The sequence below is a fragment of the Hyperolius riggenbachi genome, chromosome 9 (assembly GCF_040937935.1).
Source record: "Hyperolius riggenbachi isolate aHypRig1 chromosome 9, aHypRig1.pri, whole genome shotgun sequence".
NCBI classification, from domain to species: domain Eukaryota; kingdom Metazoa; phylum Chordata; class Amphibia; order Anura; family Hyperoliidae; genus Hyperolius; species Hyperolius riggenbachi.
Genome location: NC_090654.1, coordinates 63,096,758 through 63,115,159, shown reverse-complemented (window position 1 = coordinate 63,115,159; position 18,402 = coordinate 63,096,758). Strand labels below are relative to the sequence as shown.

General features: G+C 48.1%; 1 protein-coding gene across 3 annotated transcripts in view; it reads left to right on the top strand.

Annotated features, from left to right (window-relative positions):
• The window catches only part of LOC137532443 (E3 ubiquitin-protein ligase TRAIP-like), a 54,337-nt gene that overhangs the window by 19,001 nt on the left and 16,934 nt on the right, over positions 1-18,402 (top strand). For 2 of the 3 annotated variants that reach the window (XM_068252929.1, XM_068252931.1), the window contains 4 exons: positions 11,693-11,820; positions 11,902-11,996; positions 12,076-12,189; positions 13,538-13,625. In XM_068252929.1, the coding sequence (XP_068109030.1) occupies positions 11,693-11,820; positions 11,902-11,996; positions 12,076-12,189; positions 13,538-13,625 (425 nt within the window). The remainder of the gene's footprint in view (positions 1-11,692; positions 11,821-11,901; positions 11,997-12,075; positions 12,190-13,537; positions 13,626-18,402) is intronic. The other variant, XM_068252930.1, reaches the window with a different exon arrangement.

The window sequence follows — 18,402 nt, the reverse complement described above, 5'->3', positions numbered from 1 at the left end:
AACAATGGCCTCAATTCACTAAGATCATGCTGGAGATAATAAAGCAAGGGAAAACGTACCACCACACAGTAAGAGTTATCTTATCTCTTCATTCCTTAAAGGGGAACTTCAGCCTAAACAAACATACTGTCATTAAGTTACATTAGTTATGTTAATTAGAATAGATAGGTAATATGATCTCTTACCCACCCTGTTTTAAAAGAACAGGCAAATGTTTGTGATTCATGGGGGCTGCCATCTTTGTCATGGGGGCAGCCATCTTTTTGGTTGAAAGGAGGTGACAGGGAGCATAAGACACAATTCCAACTGTCCTGTGTCCTGATAACCCCTCCCAGCTGCGTGCTAGGCTTCAAATGTCAAATTCAAAATGTCAAAAAAAAAATTGCACCAAAACAGCAGAACGAGAACAAAAACATCAGAAATCCCATCATGCTTTGCACAGCATTAGGGGAAAAATGCCCGGGCAGTTTTTTTCTGTGCAGCTAAAAATGAGGCTTGTATAAGAAAAAAAAAGTTCTGATGCTGTGAAACAGTTAAAGAAACACCAGGCCTTTCCAGTGCTGCTGAGTCAATTTTTAGTCTGGAGGTTCACTTTAAGTTACCTCCTCTGTAGTTTCACATGCAGTTAATAAACAGCCTGTCTTTAACTCTGGAGTTATTTTAAGGATTGAAGAGTTAACTTAAAGACAGAAGAGTTAACTTTAGGTTTGCCTGAGGTAAAATGTTTCCTGAATACTACATGCCTCATCACCATGGTGACCACTCTAGAAACGTTATTAAAGACAGGAGATAAGCTTGGTAAATTGAGGCCAATGTGTTTATTTTATATCTACAGTTCCGCTTTAAGGAAGTTCACAGATCTAGGAAACCGGACATAATCCACAGTCATCTAGGCCTCAGGAACCCATAGCATCGGCCTTTATGATCCATTCTGTTTCTCTTCCTACTAACCAATGCTCTGCCTCCCCCTCTTTTCTTTCTCACTTAAAAGAGCGGTATGTGGTGGATGGCTGGGTGGATTTTGCAATGGATTTCATCCAGGTTTATATTTAACATATTCTTCCCTTTATTTGCCCACAAGATGGCCACAGTTAGCTTTTTCCCAAAGATTTGGGACATATTGTGTACAATCGTTTTTTTTATTAATACTTTTTTAAGCCTCCTGAAGCATATGGTTTTAAATACTTTTGTTTTTGAGCAGCGGTTTTGACAGATTAGTTGCTAAGCAACCATGTGTGGACGGGCCCATTAGTATGCGTACCCTATAGCGATGCATCTCGTGGCTTTGTTGATACGCATCGCTAGGGGGAGCCAGCGTGGACGTGCGCGTAATGACGTAATTAAATGAGCAAATCTGCTATTGGTTAGAGACGTGATCTAACCAGGAAGTCTCTTGCAGTGCAGTTAAGTCAGCGACGGTGTGTGGCGCATGATGTTGGAGGGAGTCCAAAGTGTAAATGCACCCATTAGGGATGGCGTCCCCCACCGCAAAGCCTCTGAAGACGCAGGATACACAAAACATTTGTTAGACGGGCTCTACTGCCACACTGCCCCGCAGTCTCATCACAACTGGTATATCTCTCCGCTTTTATGGACTTTTTGTAATGAAGTATCTGCACTAAGTAGATGTTGTAATACAGCGGTTTTATTAGATTTGTAATAGTGCCGGACAGCTTTCTCTTCTTGGATTGGCTATATAGGTTTATGCAGAAAAGTGGCTTCTAGTGTCATGTAAGCCAGTGTTGCTCGGATACCTCATTATCCTATTCGAGTTTGGTCGAATTCGGATAGTAAACTATCCGAATTCACTCGAAGTTCAATATCCGATGTAATCGAATATCCGATTCGACCTCGGATATCCGACGTCACTATCAGAGTCTGTACTTCTTCTATATCTCCTTCTTCTTCTATATCTTCTTCATCTTCTTCTTCCTCTATATCTTCTTCTTCTATATCGTCTTCTTCTTCTTCTATATCGTCTTCATCTTCTTCTCTATCATTATATTATGTGTCTTGGTTTTCCTTTCTTTTGTAATATTTTTTTTTTAATTCATTTGTGGAAATATTTTATTTTAATAACACCATAGTTATATTTGTGTTGATGGCATAATGGGTAGGTAGTGGCACATTGCAAGCCACAGCGCCTTTTTCTGTGTACTCTGGCGGTGGTAAAACACAGACAGCAGGAGGAGGAGGAAGTAGTTGCAGCTATTGTAGTGTGGTGGTAATAGCTGGTAGGAGAGTGGGTGGCAGCAGAAAATAGTTATTCTGTTCTCCCTGGCAGTGGTAGCAGCACACAGACAGCAGAAACTCAATGCAGCTACAGGAGGAGGAGGAGTAATGTGTGTCAGGCAGTGTGATGTGACTGGCATAATAGGCCCTAGCGGTGGTACCAGGGCCGTAAATAAACATCATGAGGTTCCAGACAGCGGTCGTGAAGCCCACATTGTGTCCAATACACAATTGGGACAGCACAGTTTTCAACCCGGACACCTCTAAAATTACAATTATTTTTTTTTGTTGTTTTTTTTTTCAAATTAATGCAGCTATTGTTGAGCGTAATAGCTGGTGGCGCTTGGGCAGCAGCACCTTGTAATGTGTTCCCTGGCAGTGGAGACACAGACAGCAGGATGAAATATAACAACAGCAGCAGCAGCAGGTGTATGTGGGTGTGCCAGTCGTCACTTCATGTACCCCTCTCGCCGACAACGGGCCATGAATTCGCCTTCCACCCAAGCCTGGTTCATTTTGAGAAACGTCAGTCTGTCCACAGACTTGTGAGACAGACGAGATCGCTTCTCAGTGACGACTCCACCGGCTGCACTGAAGCAACGCTCTGACAGTATGCTGGAAGGGGGGCAGGAGAGCACTTACAGGGCGTACTGCGCAAGCTCGCTCCAGATCGGCAGGTGCTGGACCCAATACTCCATGGGATCAACAGGGGCCACGCTGTCAAGCCCGCTGAAGGACCCCATGTAGTCAGCCACCATGCGGGTCAAGCGCTGCCTGTGACTGGAGAAGGATGCTGCTGCAGGCACCTCCTCTCTAGTCCTTGGCAGCTCTACAATCATGTAGAGCTCTTGGGTCAGAGATAGCAGGTCTGTGGTGCGCGAGCGCTTGCTGCTGGTGGATGCAGGCACCTGCTGCTGCCTCTGTGCTGGCTGGACAGTGGGGGTGGATGTCTGAGGGAAGGCTTCCTCCAAGCGCTCAACAAGGGACAGCTGCAAATCCCTCATTTGTTGCGCACGGTCTCCTCCTGCAGGCAGGAACTGGCTGAGCTTCCCCTTCAGACGTGGGTCCAGCATCATGCAGATCCAGATGTCCTCCCTCTGCTTCATCTGGATCACCCTTGGGTCCTTGCGCAGGCACCTCAGCATGTGCGCTGCCATTGGGAACAGTCTGGCCACGTCTGTTGGCACATCATCGGCAGCCCCAGAGCCGACATTGCTGTCCTCCTCTGCCTCCTCCACCTCATCCTCTCTCCACCCCCGCACTAGTCCAGCTGCGCTCTGCTGCTCCCCCTCATCAGCAGCAAGGTCAGGGACCTCCACCAACTCCGAGCCCCCCTCCTCAGAGGTGGCCTGTGAAGCTGCCTGCAGCTCCTGCTGGTCCAAGGCTGCCGCTCCCTCTTCCACCAGTGCTTACAGGGCCCTGTCCAGCACACACACCAAGGGGACCCACTCGCACACCATTGCATGGTCCCTGCTCACCATGTTTGTGGCCTGCAGGAAGGGTGCCAGGACTGAGCACACCTGCTGCATGTGCCCCCAGTCCTCCGTGGAGATGATGGACGGGAGGTTGGTGGTGGCACGCCCAGTTGCAGTGAGGGAGGCAACTGTTGCTCGTGCAACGTACTGGCTGACAGCCTGCCTCTGTTCAACCAGACGCTCCAACATCGCCAGGGTGGAGTTCCAGCGAGTTGGAACATCAAGCATGAGCCGGTGCTGTGGCAGGTGCAGCTCCTTCTGCACCTCTTCCAGGCTCGCCACGGCTGCAGGCGAGTGCCGGAAGTGACGCACAACCTTCCTTGCCGCCTCAAGGAGTCGGTCCATCCCCTGGTAGGTCCGCAGGAACTTTTGGACTACCAGGTTCAGGACGTGCGCCAGGCAGGGGATGTGGGCCAGGTCTCCCCTGCTGATGGCAGCAACCAGGTTTGCCCCATTGTCGGACACCACCTCTCCGACTCTGAGGCCTCTGGGGGTCAGCCAATTCCTCTCCTGCTCTCGGAGTTTGGCCAGGACGTGGTTCGCCGTCAGTTTGGTCTTCCCCAGGCTGACCAATTCCAGCAGCGCTTGGCAGTGGCGGGGCTTCACGCTGCTGCTGAGGCGGGGGGTTTGGGCTGGTGTGGCGGAGGATGGAAGCGGATCAGAGCAACCTGCTGCTGTTCCGCTGACCCTGCATGGTGGCACCACCCACTGCGTTGTTGGTGCTGCTGCTGCTCTGACAGTGCCCGATGCTGCTCCCCCCTCCTCACCCCCTTCCACCAAGCTGACCCAATGCGCGGTGAAGGACAGATAGCGGCCTGTCCCAAACCGGCTGCTCCACGAGTCAATGGTGACGTGGACCCGTTGACCCACCGCGTGCTCCAGCCCTCTCCCGACATTGGCCATCACAGAGCGGTGAAGTGCAGGGATGGCCGTGCGTGCAAAATAATGTCGGCTGGGGATTGGCCAATCGGGGGCTGCACACATCAGGAGCGCACGCATGTCGCTCCCCTCCTGCACAAGGGAATAAGGCAGGAGTTGGGAGCACATGGCCTGTGCCAGCAAGCCGTTCAGCTGACGCACGCGACGGCTGCTGGGAAGCAGAACCCTGACCACCCCCTGGAAGGTGTCGCTGAGCAGGGTCTGGCGAGGTCTTTTGCTGGCACGGGAAGCAGTGGAGGGAGCAGAGGCGGCCACTGAGGACTGGCTGCCAGAACAGGCCTCAGTGTCGGCGGCAGGAGTTGCAGAGGGAGGAGGAGCAGTGCGTTGCTGACGCACTCCTGCTGCCGACTGCACTCCAAATATGGAAGGGTGAAAAAATTCCATATTGGGGAGGTGAAGTTGCCCCTTCGGCTGGAAGGTGCTGCTGCCGCTGGTCTCCTTGTGGTGGTTGGGGGGGGGGGGGGGGGGGTTCTTGGTGCGGCTGGTGGTGGCACTGGCAGAACTCGTCTCCTGATCAGCACGCTGTGTGGCCTGCATACCACGCCCACTTGTGATCCTGCCCATGCCTGCGATGCTGATCCTTCTAGCAAGGCCCGCAGATGCATCCTCCTCCTCCTCCTCAGAGCTGATGACATCCCCACTCCTAGGACCTGGCAACCAGTCTTTGTCCTTCACAATGTCATCATCATCCTCCCCCCCCCCCCCCCCCCCTCCACTTACATGTCCTACTGGGATCCCCCAAACTCCCCTTCTGCATGCATGGGCGGATGGACAGTCACCACTGTCTGACTGTCCAAAACATCATCCCATAAAGTGCCCATCAGCATTTCTTCCTCCTCCATTGCCAATTCTGCCGCAACAGCACTCCATAGCCCCGCTGTGCTTGGGGATAAGAAGGTGCTGAGTGACAGGGTGCTGGTGTCGCCCGCTGGGGCTGGAGAACTGCACTCCTCCTCCTGCTCCCCAGGCAGTGCTGGGCGGCTGCTGATGCTCTTGCGAACAGGAGTGGTGGCGGGGGTGGAGGACTCGGTTCCAGAGCTAATGGTGGCCTGCTCATCCACCATCAGTTCCACCACAGCGTCTGCGTCCTTCTCCTCAATAGGACGGCTACGACCTGGCGGTGGGAGGAACATCTGGGCCACACGCTGCTGCTGCTGCTGTGTCTCTGCAGCGTGACTCCCAGCTATTGGGCGGCCAAGGCGTCCACGGCCAGTGGCTAATGGCGGAATAGCCACTGGTGCAGACGCAGAACTGCGCATGGTGGTGGTGGCGCGGCTGCCACGCCCACGACCTCCTCTCTTGGCGATGCCCTTGCTGCCCCTGCCCAGACCGCGGCTGCCAGTGCCAGACATTGTATATTGTTAATATTATACAAATGAAAAAAAAAACGTATGTATGTAAAGGCGGGTGGAACAAGTGGGGTACTTTAATGGGGTGGGACTGGTGGTGGTGGGTGTGTGAGGTGACGGACAGGTGTACTCTACAGCAGAGATCGGTGTAGCGCTAACGAGAGAGTGCGCACTGCGCACACAAAGACTCTAGCTGACGGTGTCCCTATACACAGACTACAGTACAAACTACAGTATAAACAATAGGACGGGTGTAGCACTAACGAGAGGGTGCGGACAGCGCAGACGTGCACTGCGCACACAAAGACCCTAGGTAACGCGGTGACGGACTGTACCTATACACAGACTAGAGTACACTACACAGTACTAACTAAACAATAAAATAATCTAGCTAAACAATACAACAGGTGTGACTAGATTACAGAGAGCAGATACAGCAGGACAGGTATAGCAGTAAAGCTGGGCCTTGCTAACTATAAAATAGTACAATATCTATCTAACACAGAAGTAGTACAGTAAGGACAGGTGAGAGCACAGGTGAGGTGAGGTAATTTTAGAGACTAGAGCAAGAGCACAGAGCAGGGCAGGCACAGGGCCTAGCTGCTGGCTGCAGGCCTGCAGCAGCAGCACCAGTGACAGACTCTCCCTCCGTAGTCCCTAATCACACAACCTAAACTGCCTAAAATACAATCTATCTACAATACAAAGCAATACAGTTGAAGATCAAGTGTTGGAGTGTAAAAACGCTAGGTTTAGAACAATAGCAATGCACTTGCACACAGACGAAAAGCACTGGAGCAGTCTCTCAGTACAATCAGTCAGTAAGTCGCAAGCAGGACGAGTGAGGCAAGATGGCGTCCGCTATTTCTTCCTTCTTCCATCTAAGAAATATAGCGAAAATAAAACACCTTATCCCAGCTGAAGACCTACCTGCCCTGGTTCACGCATTTGTATCCTCCCGCCTAGACTACTGCAACGCCCTGTTAATCGGATCTACAGATAAGGTTCTGCGCCCCTTACAGCTAGTACAGAATGCTGCAGCCAGACTCCTAGCCAATGCCCCCCGCAGCTCACACATCACCCCAGTACTGCAAACTCTTCACTGGTTGCCAGTAAAATGGAGAATCAATTTTAAGATCTGCCTGCTGACATTCAAGGCTCTACACCACATGGGACCCAAATACATAGCGGATCTATTGGAACTTTATGCCCCTCCACGCACCCTCCGCTCTGCCAACAAGATGAAGCTGGTTATTCCCAGGATACACTTAACATTTGGTGCTCGGGCCTTTTCCTATGCAGCCCCTACTCTATGGAACTCACTTCCACAATCAGTACGAGAGGCTCCTTCTCTGGACAGCTTTAAAAAAAGGCTAAAAACTCACCTCTTTTCCCTAGCCTTTGAGACTGCATAATGCAGGGTCACAGCGCTTTGAGTCCCCAGGGAGAAAAGCGCTATATAAATATTATTGTTATTGTTATTATTTATAGAGGGGGGCTTGGCCAGGCTCCCCCTCTGTGATTGGCTACAGTCAGAGGGCTTGGAGCCCTCTGATTCGCTTGTGAGGACTCGAGGTGACGTCTGTCGTGACGCTATCCGAGCTCGTGACGCTATCCGAGCTCGGATAGCTAGGATATCTCCGGATAGCTGCTTGCTATCCGAGTGCGCTCGGATAGCACAGCCCGGATAGTTAATACTATTCGAGCTCGAATAGTGAAAAAAGAGCTAGGATATCTGAGTAACTCGGATATCCTAGCTCAGATGAGCATCACTAATGTAAGCACATCTAAAGGAGTCCAGGAAGCCCTTTTCCTCTCTTATAAACTGTCACAGACAGAGGAATTTCTGCAAAGCTTGCTGCAGGGACTTCTGTACTACGGAGCAGGGTTTGGTAAATGCTGATAAAAGGGAAAAATACCGGATCCCGCTACACTGTGGGGTCAAGTGAAAGTCCAATTTTTATTGTGACATCTCTGGATACACAAAAAAACTTGCGCGTATCGGAGCAGACATGGCTCCTTAAAGCAGGGGTCCCCAACCACCGGTCCGCAGCCCACTGCTGGTCCGTGGGACGTTTGCAGCTGGGCCCCGGGACTGTCCTCGTGTGGCGCGCTGCTGTGAATCAGTTTCACGGGCAGTAGAAGAGAATATAGAGAAAGTGGCCACTGGCTAAGGTAACAGCAGGGGGGGGGGGGGGTTAGCTATACTTGGGCACTACCTGCCTATACTAGCTATACTGGGCACTATACTAGCTATACTGGGCACTATACTAGCTATACTGGGCACTATAATAGCTATACTAGGCACTATACTAGCTATACTGGGCACTATACTGGGCACTATACTGGCTATACTGGGGCACTACCTACCCATACTTGGACTATACTAGCTATACTGGGGTAACTAAACTCCCTATACTGGGGCAACTATGCTAGCTATGCCGCCGCACCCCAGCCGCCCCCCCCCCCCCACCCCCGTAACCCGCTGCGCATGACACTATCCACTAGGACGCACCCCCGCGCAGTCCACAGAGAAAAATTTGGTCAGAAAGTGGTCCCCGGGCCGGAAAAGGTTGGGGACCCCTGCCTTAAAGGAATCATCAGGCATTAATAACCTCCCCCCGATCTGCATACCAGTGCCTTCCTCCATCTCCTTCATGACGACATGTCCCACGACGCAGCTCCACTCGCAGCCCACGGCTCGGTATCCCTGCTGGTACTGAGGCCAACCTCAGGGTCAGCCTCGTACTGCGCCTGCACGAGCGGCGCTGTCAATTATTAATGCCTGATGATTCCTTTAATTATAGCTTAAGGAGCCATGTCTGCTCTGATACACTTGATCTTTTTTTCTGTGTCCATAAATGTCACAATAAAAATTGGACTTTTACTCGACCCCAGAGTGTAGCGGGATATCCTTTTTCTAGACAAAAAATGGCAGGTGATTTTTATGATTGTGGGCAGGGCAGACACACAAACTTCTCCGGGGAAGTGTCATCAAAGTGGGTGGAGAAGTTTAATTTCACTAAAAGGGAACCTGAAGTGAGAGGAATACAGAGGCTGCCATCTTCATCCTCTAATAAACAATGCCGGTTGCCTTCTGTGCTGATGCTCGGCCTCTAATACATAACCTCCCCGGCGTTCAGTTTCTGCTGGATTTCTGTGCAAAAAGTGATCCAATTAATTTTCATAACCCTTTTTCTTGTAACTTACCAAAATGTCAAGCAGGGGTCTCGTGTACATTTTGAGTTTAATAAAAGCTCGAAACACAAAATCTAAACTAAATTTCAAAATGACTCCCCAAAAGCTCTGATTATTTATACTTCCAAGCTGCAGCTGCTCAACCTGCACTAATCCAAATGTAAAGGTGACCATACATCTAGCAATGATGGGCAGATTCGACCTAGAGACAAATCTCTCTAATCGAATCTGATTAGAGAGAGAGATCAGTCAGCTGCCCATATACCGCAGGCTGATTCCCAATCGATTTAAACTTAGTACCGATCCTCCCTATAAATCATACTGGAGTTGTGTGGGTGGGGAGTCTGCGGCGATCACTAGATGGAGGCTTGGTGAGTAGTGGCTGGATCAGGGGTGGGGGGCACCTATACTAGCTAGCCTATTACTAGCTAACCTCTACTGCAGCCCCTACAATGAAGAAACTTTTACTGGGGAACACTTGTGCATCGCAAAACTTCCTGAGCGGCATGCCCGACACTGTCGGGGATATCAATTTTTGCATTTTCTTGCCCGACAGGGTCTGGCATACCGCTGAGGAGGTTGGAAGCAAATCTGAAGTGAATATAAACTTGAGATTAATTGTATGTGTAGTACGTATAATAAATAGAACATAAGTAGCATAGAAAAGTCTCGTATTTTCAGTTCTATAGCTTTATTCATAACGTTGTATCAGACTGTTACAGTTGCAGCGTAGAATCCACACTCTGTCTTTTTAAGCTGTAAAACAAAGCAGAAATAATTGACCCTTTGAACTTTCCTGCAGAACAACCTTATCTCGAGGTCTCTCATGCCTGATACACACCATGCAACCATCAGGTAGAAGGGTGAATCGATCATTTTCAACAGGTCTGATCATTTTTCTCATTGGTTTTTGTATAGAACTGAACGGAAAAGTGATCAGACCTGTCGGAAATTATCGATGCGACACATCTACCTGACGGTAAATTGCATGGTTTCTTGGCTGTTTAAGCTCTTCGGAAAATGGGACGAAGTTAACCAAGTTGGTCGACAAATCATAGAAGTTTTTTCCATAGATAACCGCTCCAATTTTTATTTTTAACTCTCCCTATACTGGCAAACAGAAAGGGACTTCACATCATTTCTTAGTAGGGCTAGTATCATGTCAGTATGTTTATGTCATCATGTCACATGTTGCTTCACATTCACTTTATGTTCTTGGTCCAGAATAGGCATGCAGATCAAATGCAACTAAAGCCGAAATCTCAGCATGACAGCCAGGCAGCTGGCGTTGTTTATAAGGGAATGAGGATGGCAGTCTCCATATTCCTCTCACTTTAACCCTTTGGGGATAGGCTGCCTAATTTCCCTTAAAAACTAGGCCTTTTTATGTGCCGGTGGAGGGGTTCATTTGGGTGGGGGTGGGGGGGGGGGTAGTCAGGCAGCTGGATCCCTAGTATGGCTAGTTAGGCATGGTTTCCCCAGTGTGGCCGAGTGTCCCCCGTATTGCCAGCAGCCTTTACTTACCTCCCAGGCTTCAGCAATGAGCAGCTCTAGCCCCATTCGCTCTGGCAGGCATTCTCGCTCGCACCGCTGTTAAGTTCCGGGTCGCAGCTTGATGACGTCATCAAGCCGGGACCCGACACTTAATGCAGAGCGAACGGGGATGCTGGCCAGAGCGGAGTGATCACGAGCCAATCGCGATGGCTCCTGATCACTAAGGGGAGATGTCAGCTGTCATATGAGAGTTTAATCTCCCCTCTTGGGTGCGCACGATCACGTCGGGAGTGGAAATGGCAGGTGGCATAAATCCTAAGTGCGGCGTAGGATTTACGATCAGCTGTCCCCAAAAGGTTAAAGTGAGAACTCATGTGAGCCGATTGGCGTGAACGCAGCCCCAGGACCACTCCATGCCGATTTGGCGTGAATAGCTGTTTATAGGGCTTGCAGCGCGCATCTCCGCTTCGAAAGCGGAGCGATCTCCGCTCAGACTGGTAGATGACAAAACCGCCGTCTAATAACCCGTCTAATAACCCTGTACAGCGCTGCACTCTGTAGATATAAAATATCTATCCCTCCCCCCCGCCAGCCAATTGGCATGCCTATGACAGTCAATCACGCTGATTGGCTGGCGGGGGGAGGGAGGGTGGGATATAAAATAAATGAAAAAGGTTACATTTATTAAAAAAATTCATCAGATATTTATAAATAATAAAAAAAAAAAAAAAACAGGGAGCGATCAGACACCACCAACAGAGAGCTCTGTTGGTGGGGAGAAAAGAAGGGAGGGGGTGAATCACTTGTGTGCTGAGTTGTGCAGCCCTGCAGCGAGCCCTTGAAGCTGCAGTGGCCCAATTAGTAAAAAAATGGCCTGGTCACTAGGGGGGGTTTAACACCGCGGTCCTCAAGTGGTTAAACCAGCCAGCCATTACATAAGCCATAAAGTTACTTAATTTAGACACAAGATGTAAGAAATAAATGCATCTTTCCATTTCCTGGCAGAAAAGGAGAAGCGAGAATGCCAGACATTGGTGGACTCCCTTCGGGACATGCTGGATGTCAGAAACGTCACCATAGAATGTCTGGAGAAGAAGATTGGGGACTTGGAAATGCTGTGCACATCGCTGAAGGTTTGTTGCTTGGAGATAGAGAGGGCTGCTTTTATTATTTCCTTCCTGACTGACCTTTTCATATGATCCATTCACTTTTAGAAACAAATGAAATTCTTCGATCTGCAGCAGATAGAGGCCGAAACTGCCAAAGAAGAGGCCCGGAAACTGCGAAATAAACTGCGGTCCCTCGAGAGGTCAGTGTGATAGAGCAACTGGTAGGATGGGGGGGTTATGATCTGAGCTGTAACTTGTACTTTCTTTATTTTATTTCAGCGTTGAGGTTCTGCTTCAGTCTCGGCGGCAGGAAGTGGAAGAGATGATTAGGAATATGGGGTCCGGACAAGCTGCGGTGGAGCAACTAGCCATATATTGCGTGTCTTTAAAGAAGTAAGCTATGGTTGTTCCCATCCTGGCTGGAGAGGGCAGCTTTCTATAGTCAGATATAAATCAGTAATGTCTGCATTTTATGAAAGTGCATAAGATAGCCATTCAAGGGTCACTCCACACAGAATTCGTTTAGAGTTTGCCTAGGCAAGCCAATGAGGAATGGGGGGGAGGGGTTATGGGTGTGTGTAGTTTTGATCATTGTAGAATAGGTTAAAACCTTTTTAGGGGGATTTATTGCAATCTCTGACCAGGACTCCTGACCGGGTACTTTAAAAAGTGAATTATTTGATGGCTTATTGCAGAACATCTACACTAGCGCTGGGCAAATTATGGCCCACGGGCCGATGGGGTTAAAACCCCTGGTGCACTATCTTTTCCTCCCTCCCTGCAGAGTTGCGAGCGGGCGATGAGTGGGTTAAAACTCACCTGATTGCCGATTCCAGCATCTACATAGCATCACGTGAACTGCTGTCAGCGTATTACACGCTGGCACGTCCTGACGGCATGTCATATCACGCTGGTACGACCTGACGGCATGTCATATCACGCTGGTATGACCTGACGGCATGTCATATCACACATGCCATATTTCTTTCATTCAAACAATACCAACTGCCTGGTGAGCTTTCTGGCATCTCACACCTGGAGCAAGCATGCAGCTAATCCAGTCAGAAAGATCTGAACTGCATGCTTGTTCAGGGTCATTGGCTAAAAGGATTAGAGGCAGAGGATCAGCAGAACAACGATCTTCATTGTCTAAAGGGAAATAAACACCTCAGCCTCCATATTCCTCTCACTTTAGGAGTTCTGTGGATTTCCACAAAACATGCTTTGCATGTGGGCCTTGAGGAGAGGGTTGGTGAACACTAAGCTAGAGCTATGATGATGACTTTAGGTAAAGCTCTAGAAAACGCTGTGAATGTTCCTTTGCACTTTCGCGAGTTTCATCTTTGGTGAGTGATTGTGAGGATAACATAGGAGGCCACACATGTGTGCCAGCGCCCGTGTCTGTGTAATATAATAACCAAGAAATATACTCTACCAGGTTTATATGCTGCTGGTCTCTGCTGTGTGTTCAGCATACAGGTGGCGAGACTGCACTCTATAAACAGTTTATGTTCTTTCCTCGCCGCTGACACCCGATAAAACACTTGTGTCTGACACTTGTGGGGTTGCTGGGGTCACCAGAACCTCGTTTAAGTAAATAATTTATATTAGAGCGCTAAGCTCACATCCCATCCACATATACTCTGTGAGAGAGAGCGGAAGCAAGGTGTGTAGGATGGAACGCAGCCGGGGCCAGGAGGATGTAACTGCTATTAACCCCGTCTGAACCTTCTCTCCCCAGAGAGTATGAGAACCTGAAAGAGGCACGCAGATCCACCACAGAAATGACAGAGAAGCTGAAGAAGGAATTATTCTCCTCCACCCACAAGGTCGGCACAATCATTTTCGTTTTTGGTTTAGGTGATATATATTTTTTTTTTTTTTTAATCGCATAGCTGTCCTGATTCTAGATTAAAGGACCACTGTCGCAAAAAAGTTGAAAATGTAAAATGCTTGTTATACATATGTGTAATATATACATTTTTGCATGCACTATTAATTACTTTTCACCTTTGTCGCTGTCACTTACAGTAATTAGTAAAATGCTGACAGATCTGACAGGGTTTGGACTTATCCATCTCCTCATGGGGGATCTTTAGGATTTCCTTTATTTTCAAACTGAACAGCAGTTGTTCAGTCTAACTGCCATAATAATGTGCAAATATGTTGGGAGGCTGGCTGGCTGGCTGACTGACTGACGAATAAACGGGACAATGGGAAAATCGTGATCAAGCATGATGTTAGCACATTCATTTGATTGGACAGTACTTAAAGAGACACTGAAGCGAAAAAAAATATGATATAATCATTGGTTGTGTACTATGAATAATTACTAGAAGATTAGCAGCAAAGAAAATATTCTCATATTTTTATTTTCAGGTATATCGTGTTTTTTCTAACATTGCATCACTCTATAATATGTCCAGATTACACAACACTCAGCATTCAAAATGAGTCTTTCAGAGCAGTCTGTGAAGTAATAAACTCTTCTCTGCTAGAGGAAAAGTAAACAGTTCAATTACAGTTCAGATAATAAAAGTCAGATAACAGCCCTCTCCAAGACCAAGTTGGTCGGAGAGCTTAATAGCTTTTTTGCATAGAGATAACAACTGGAGTTTCTCAACTCTTCCTGCACTGGAAACAATTAGACTGATGTATCTGATCTTAATGTTTTTTTTCTTAGCTGTACTACACATACAAATCATAATATCATCATTTTTCTCTAACCGTCATCCGGGACAACAGGAGATCCGGTCCCTCCTCCGGATCTGGGAAACGATCAATCAAGAAGCATTAAAAGCCCCCGCCCACCCTCATTCCTCAGTTCATCTGTGTTTCCCTCCAGGAAACACCTTCAAGAAGCAGCTCCCGTTTATTATTTTTATTACCTTACCGGAGGGTGAGGTGGTTTTCCGAGGGACAGGCCTGGTCGATTTTCCGGAGGGGATTCCTGTGGGGCCTGTCTTTCTTTTGGGAGAAATGCGCTTTGGTGAAGGTGAACAGCGCTTTTTCCCCCTCCTGCCTTTTAGACGCCGGCTCACGGCTATAGCTCTAGCATCTATCACCGCCGCAGTAGTTCCGGGTTTCTGACGTCAGCCGCAGGAGGAGGGACGGGCGCACTGACGTCATCCGTGGCGCGGCGGAAAGGGGAGGATAAAACGGAGGACCAGGAAGGAGGAAGTGAGTCCTGGCGTCCTCCGCACACACACACAGACCGGCATGGAAGGCCAAGCAGCGGCAAAGCCTTCTGGACAGACCCAGACCCAAGCGGCAGCTTCCGGTGGGGTGAGTCCTCCGTTCTGGAGGTGGTTTGTCTTCATTTTCGGTCTGAGTAAGTGCTCTTACAATTGCCTTTTATATATTTTATTATAGGCAAAAGCTGAGCCCAAAACTTCTGCTACAGCCCCAGAGAGGAAATATAAGAAATGTGGTTTTTGTAGCATTAAGATTCCATTGGAAGCTCCTAAAAATGCCTGTCAGGCTTGTATAGATACATTAGTGGCTTCAGAAACTTCTAATATTTTGAAAGGGGTTATGGAATCTGTAAATGTTAGAATGCAGGAAACATTGGGTAAGTTTAAAGAATCTTTTGTTCCTCCTACCCCTGAACCTTTACCTGGTTCTTCCTCGACTTTTTTCCCGGGCCCTTTTGGGGGTTCTTCTCAGCAGTCTTCCTTATTGGATATTTTAGGAGCTGAGGAGGGGGAAGAAATTGAAGAGGGGGAAGAAGAGGGGGAGGGGCAGTCAGAGGTGATATCCCTTGAAGAGGGGGAACACCCAGAGTCTGATTCTGAGTCTGAACATTTACTTAAAACTCCGAGATTTCTGTTTTCACCTGATGAATCTTCTGAGTTACTTAAAGCAGTTTATGCTACGGAGCAAATTAAAGAGACAGTGGCTGAACTAACTCCGCAAGATCGGGTTTATTCGGGTTTAGCTAGGCCCGCAGGGAGGGTGTTCCCTATTCACAAATCATTACAGGAAATCATTTCCTCTCAATGGGAAAACCCGGAGAAAAGATTGTTTATTCCCAAGTCTTCTAAAAGGAAATATCCTTTCTCTCAATCGGACATTGATAAGTGGATCAAATGTCCCAAATTAGATGCTGCATTGGCAAAATATTCAAAAGATTCAGATTTGTCATTTGAGGATGCAGGGACCCTAAAGGACCCTATGGATAAAAGGGTGGAGGGTCTTCTTAAAAAGGCTTGGGAGTCAGCAGCCTTCGGTTTCCTTCCTGGGATTTCAGCCACGTGTATTTCTCGTAATTTAAGAATCTGGATGGATAATTTGATTTCTCAGATTGAGAAAGGGGCCCGCCTAAGGATTATGCGGCCTCTTTGCCGGTTGTTCTCAGGGCAGTTGCTTTTTTGGCGGACGCAATTACTGAGATGGTTCGTATCACAGCTCGCACGACGGCTCTTATTAATTCTGCTAGAAGAGCGATATGGCTGAAAACCTGGGAGGGGGACTTGACTTCCAAGAATAGACTATGTTCTATTCCCTTTGAGGGTAATCTTCTGTTTGGAGCGGAATTAGATAATGTTTTATCTCGTTCTGCAGAGAAGGGGAAACAATTCCCTAATAAAAAGAAGGTCTTTAAGGGTAAAAGACCCTTTGTAGCCAAAAAGACAGCCAGCGATTCAAGTTCAGGGCCTAATAAAAATCGGACGGTGCAGCGTAAATGGTCCTTTCCTAGGGGTAAAGGGAAAGGCACCTTTACACTTGGAAATTCCAACCCTACTAAACAGAACAAATGACGTTCTGCCAGTGGGGAGCAGGTTAAAGTTTTTTCTGACAGAATGGGAGAGATTATCTCCCGATCCCTTTGTTTTGCAAATCATCAAGCGGGGTTACCGTCTTCAATTTTCAGTTCCCCCCCCCCCCCCCCCCCCCCCCACAGAAAATTTGTGAACCAGATTCCAAGAGACCCTGGAAAGGCTCTGGGTCTAGATTCAGAAATTTCAAGTTTTTTGTTGAAGAAAGTAATAATTCAGGTTCCTCAGATAGAGGAGTTCCAGGGTTATTATTCACACGTTTTTTTAGTAAAGAAAGCAAACGGAAATTTTCGTTTCATTCTGAATCTAAAATCTCTCAATCCGTTCTTAGTGTACAAAAGGTTCAGGATGGAGAGCATTTACTCTGTGAGGGCTCTCCTCCAGGGCAACGAATTTTTTATTTCAATAGATCTTCAGGACGCATACCTGCACATACCGATTTTTTTCAGGCCATCAGAAATATTTAAGGTTTGCAATCCGAGACCAATTTCGGATTCGACACTTTCAGTTTCAAGCTCTACCTTTCGGCATTGCATCAGCCCCTCGAATTTTCACCAAGGTACTTGCCGAGGTGATGAAGGAGCTAAGACTGCAGGGTATTTCAGTAGTCCCTTATTTGGACGATCTCCTGGTGTTTGCACAGACAGAAGACTTGATTCTGGCACACAGGGAAATCGTTTTATCCACTCTGACGCGTGTGGGTTGGATAATAAATTATGCCAAGTCAGCTTTGACCCCTGTTCAAAGGATTACCTTTTTAGGATACCAGATAGACTCCAAATTACAAAAGATTTTTTTGCCTCAGGAGAAAGTGCTGAAGATCCAGTCACAGGTAGAACAGATGTTGGGGCTGGAGGAGTGCTCTCTGCGTCTCATTATGAGACTTCTGGGTCTGTTCACAGCCACAATTCCGGCTGTTGTTTGGGCTCAGTTTCACGGCAGGCTGTTACAGGAGGTTCTTTTGACAAATTGGGACAAGTCCCAGGATTCTCTGGATCTGCGGATTTCCATTCCAGATCCAGTGAAGACCAGTCTGGAATGGTGGTTACAGCAGGAAAATCTGCAAAGGGGGAGATGGTGGAGACAAAGAAATCCAATAAAGATTTTCACAGATGCGAGTTCTTGGGGCTGGGGTGCAACAGCTCTGGGACAACATGCACAAGGCTCCTGGCCTCAGGACATAAGAGTAAAATCGTCCAATTTCAGAGAACTCAGGGCGGCCTGGGAAGCACTTCTAGCATTTCGAGAAATGATAGAAGGGAACCATGTGTTAATTTTTTCCGACAATATTACGACGGTGGCCTTTTTGGCAAAACAGGGAGGAACCAGGTCCAGGGACCTGATGTTTCTTTCCTCACAAATCTTCGGCTGGGTAGAACACAGGATACTATCTTTGTCTGCAGTCCATATAAAGGGTACGTTGAATCTGGAAGCAGATTTTTTGAGTCGGCAACAGATAATCCAGTCAGAATGGAGTCTCCATCCGGAGGTGTTTCATTCGATCTCGGAGTTATTCGGCACGCCAGAAATAGATCTCTTTGCGACTTCAGAGAATGCAAAGGTGGATCAGTTTTTCTCCCTGCACAGGAGCCCAGGATCTCTGGGATTGGACGCACTCAGTCTCCCATGGCAATACAATCTATGTTATGCCTTCCCTCCACTAGTTCTAATACCTCAGGTTTTGGTAAAACTACAAAAAGAAAAGGTGAGATTGGTCTTAGTGGCCCCAAGATGGCCAAAAAGACCCTGGTATGCGACCCTGTTGAGGTTGTCGGAGAGAGATCCTTTTCCTCTTCCAGATCGACAGGACCTGTTGAGGCAGGGTCCT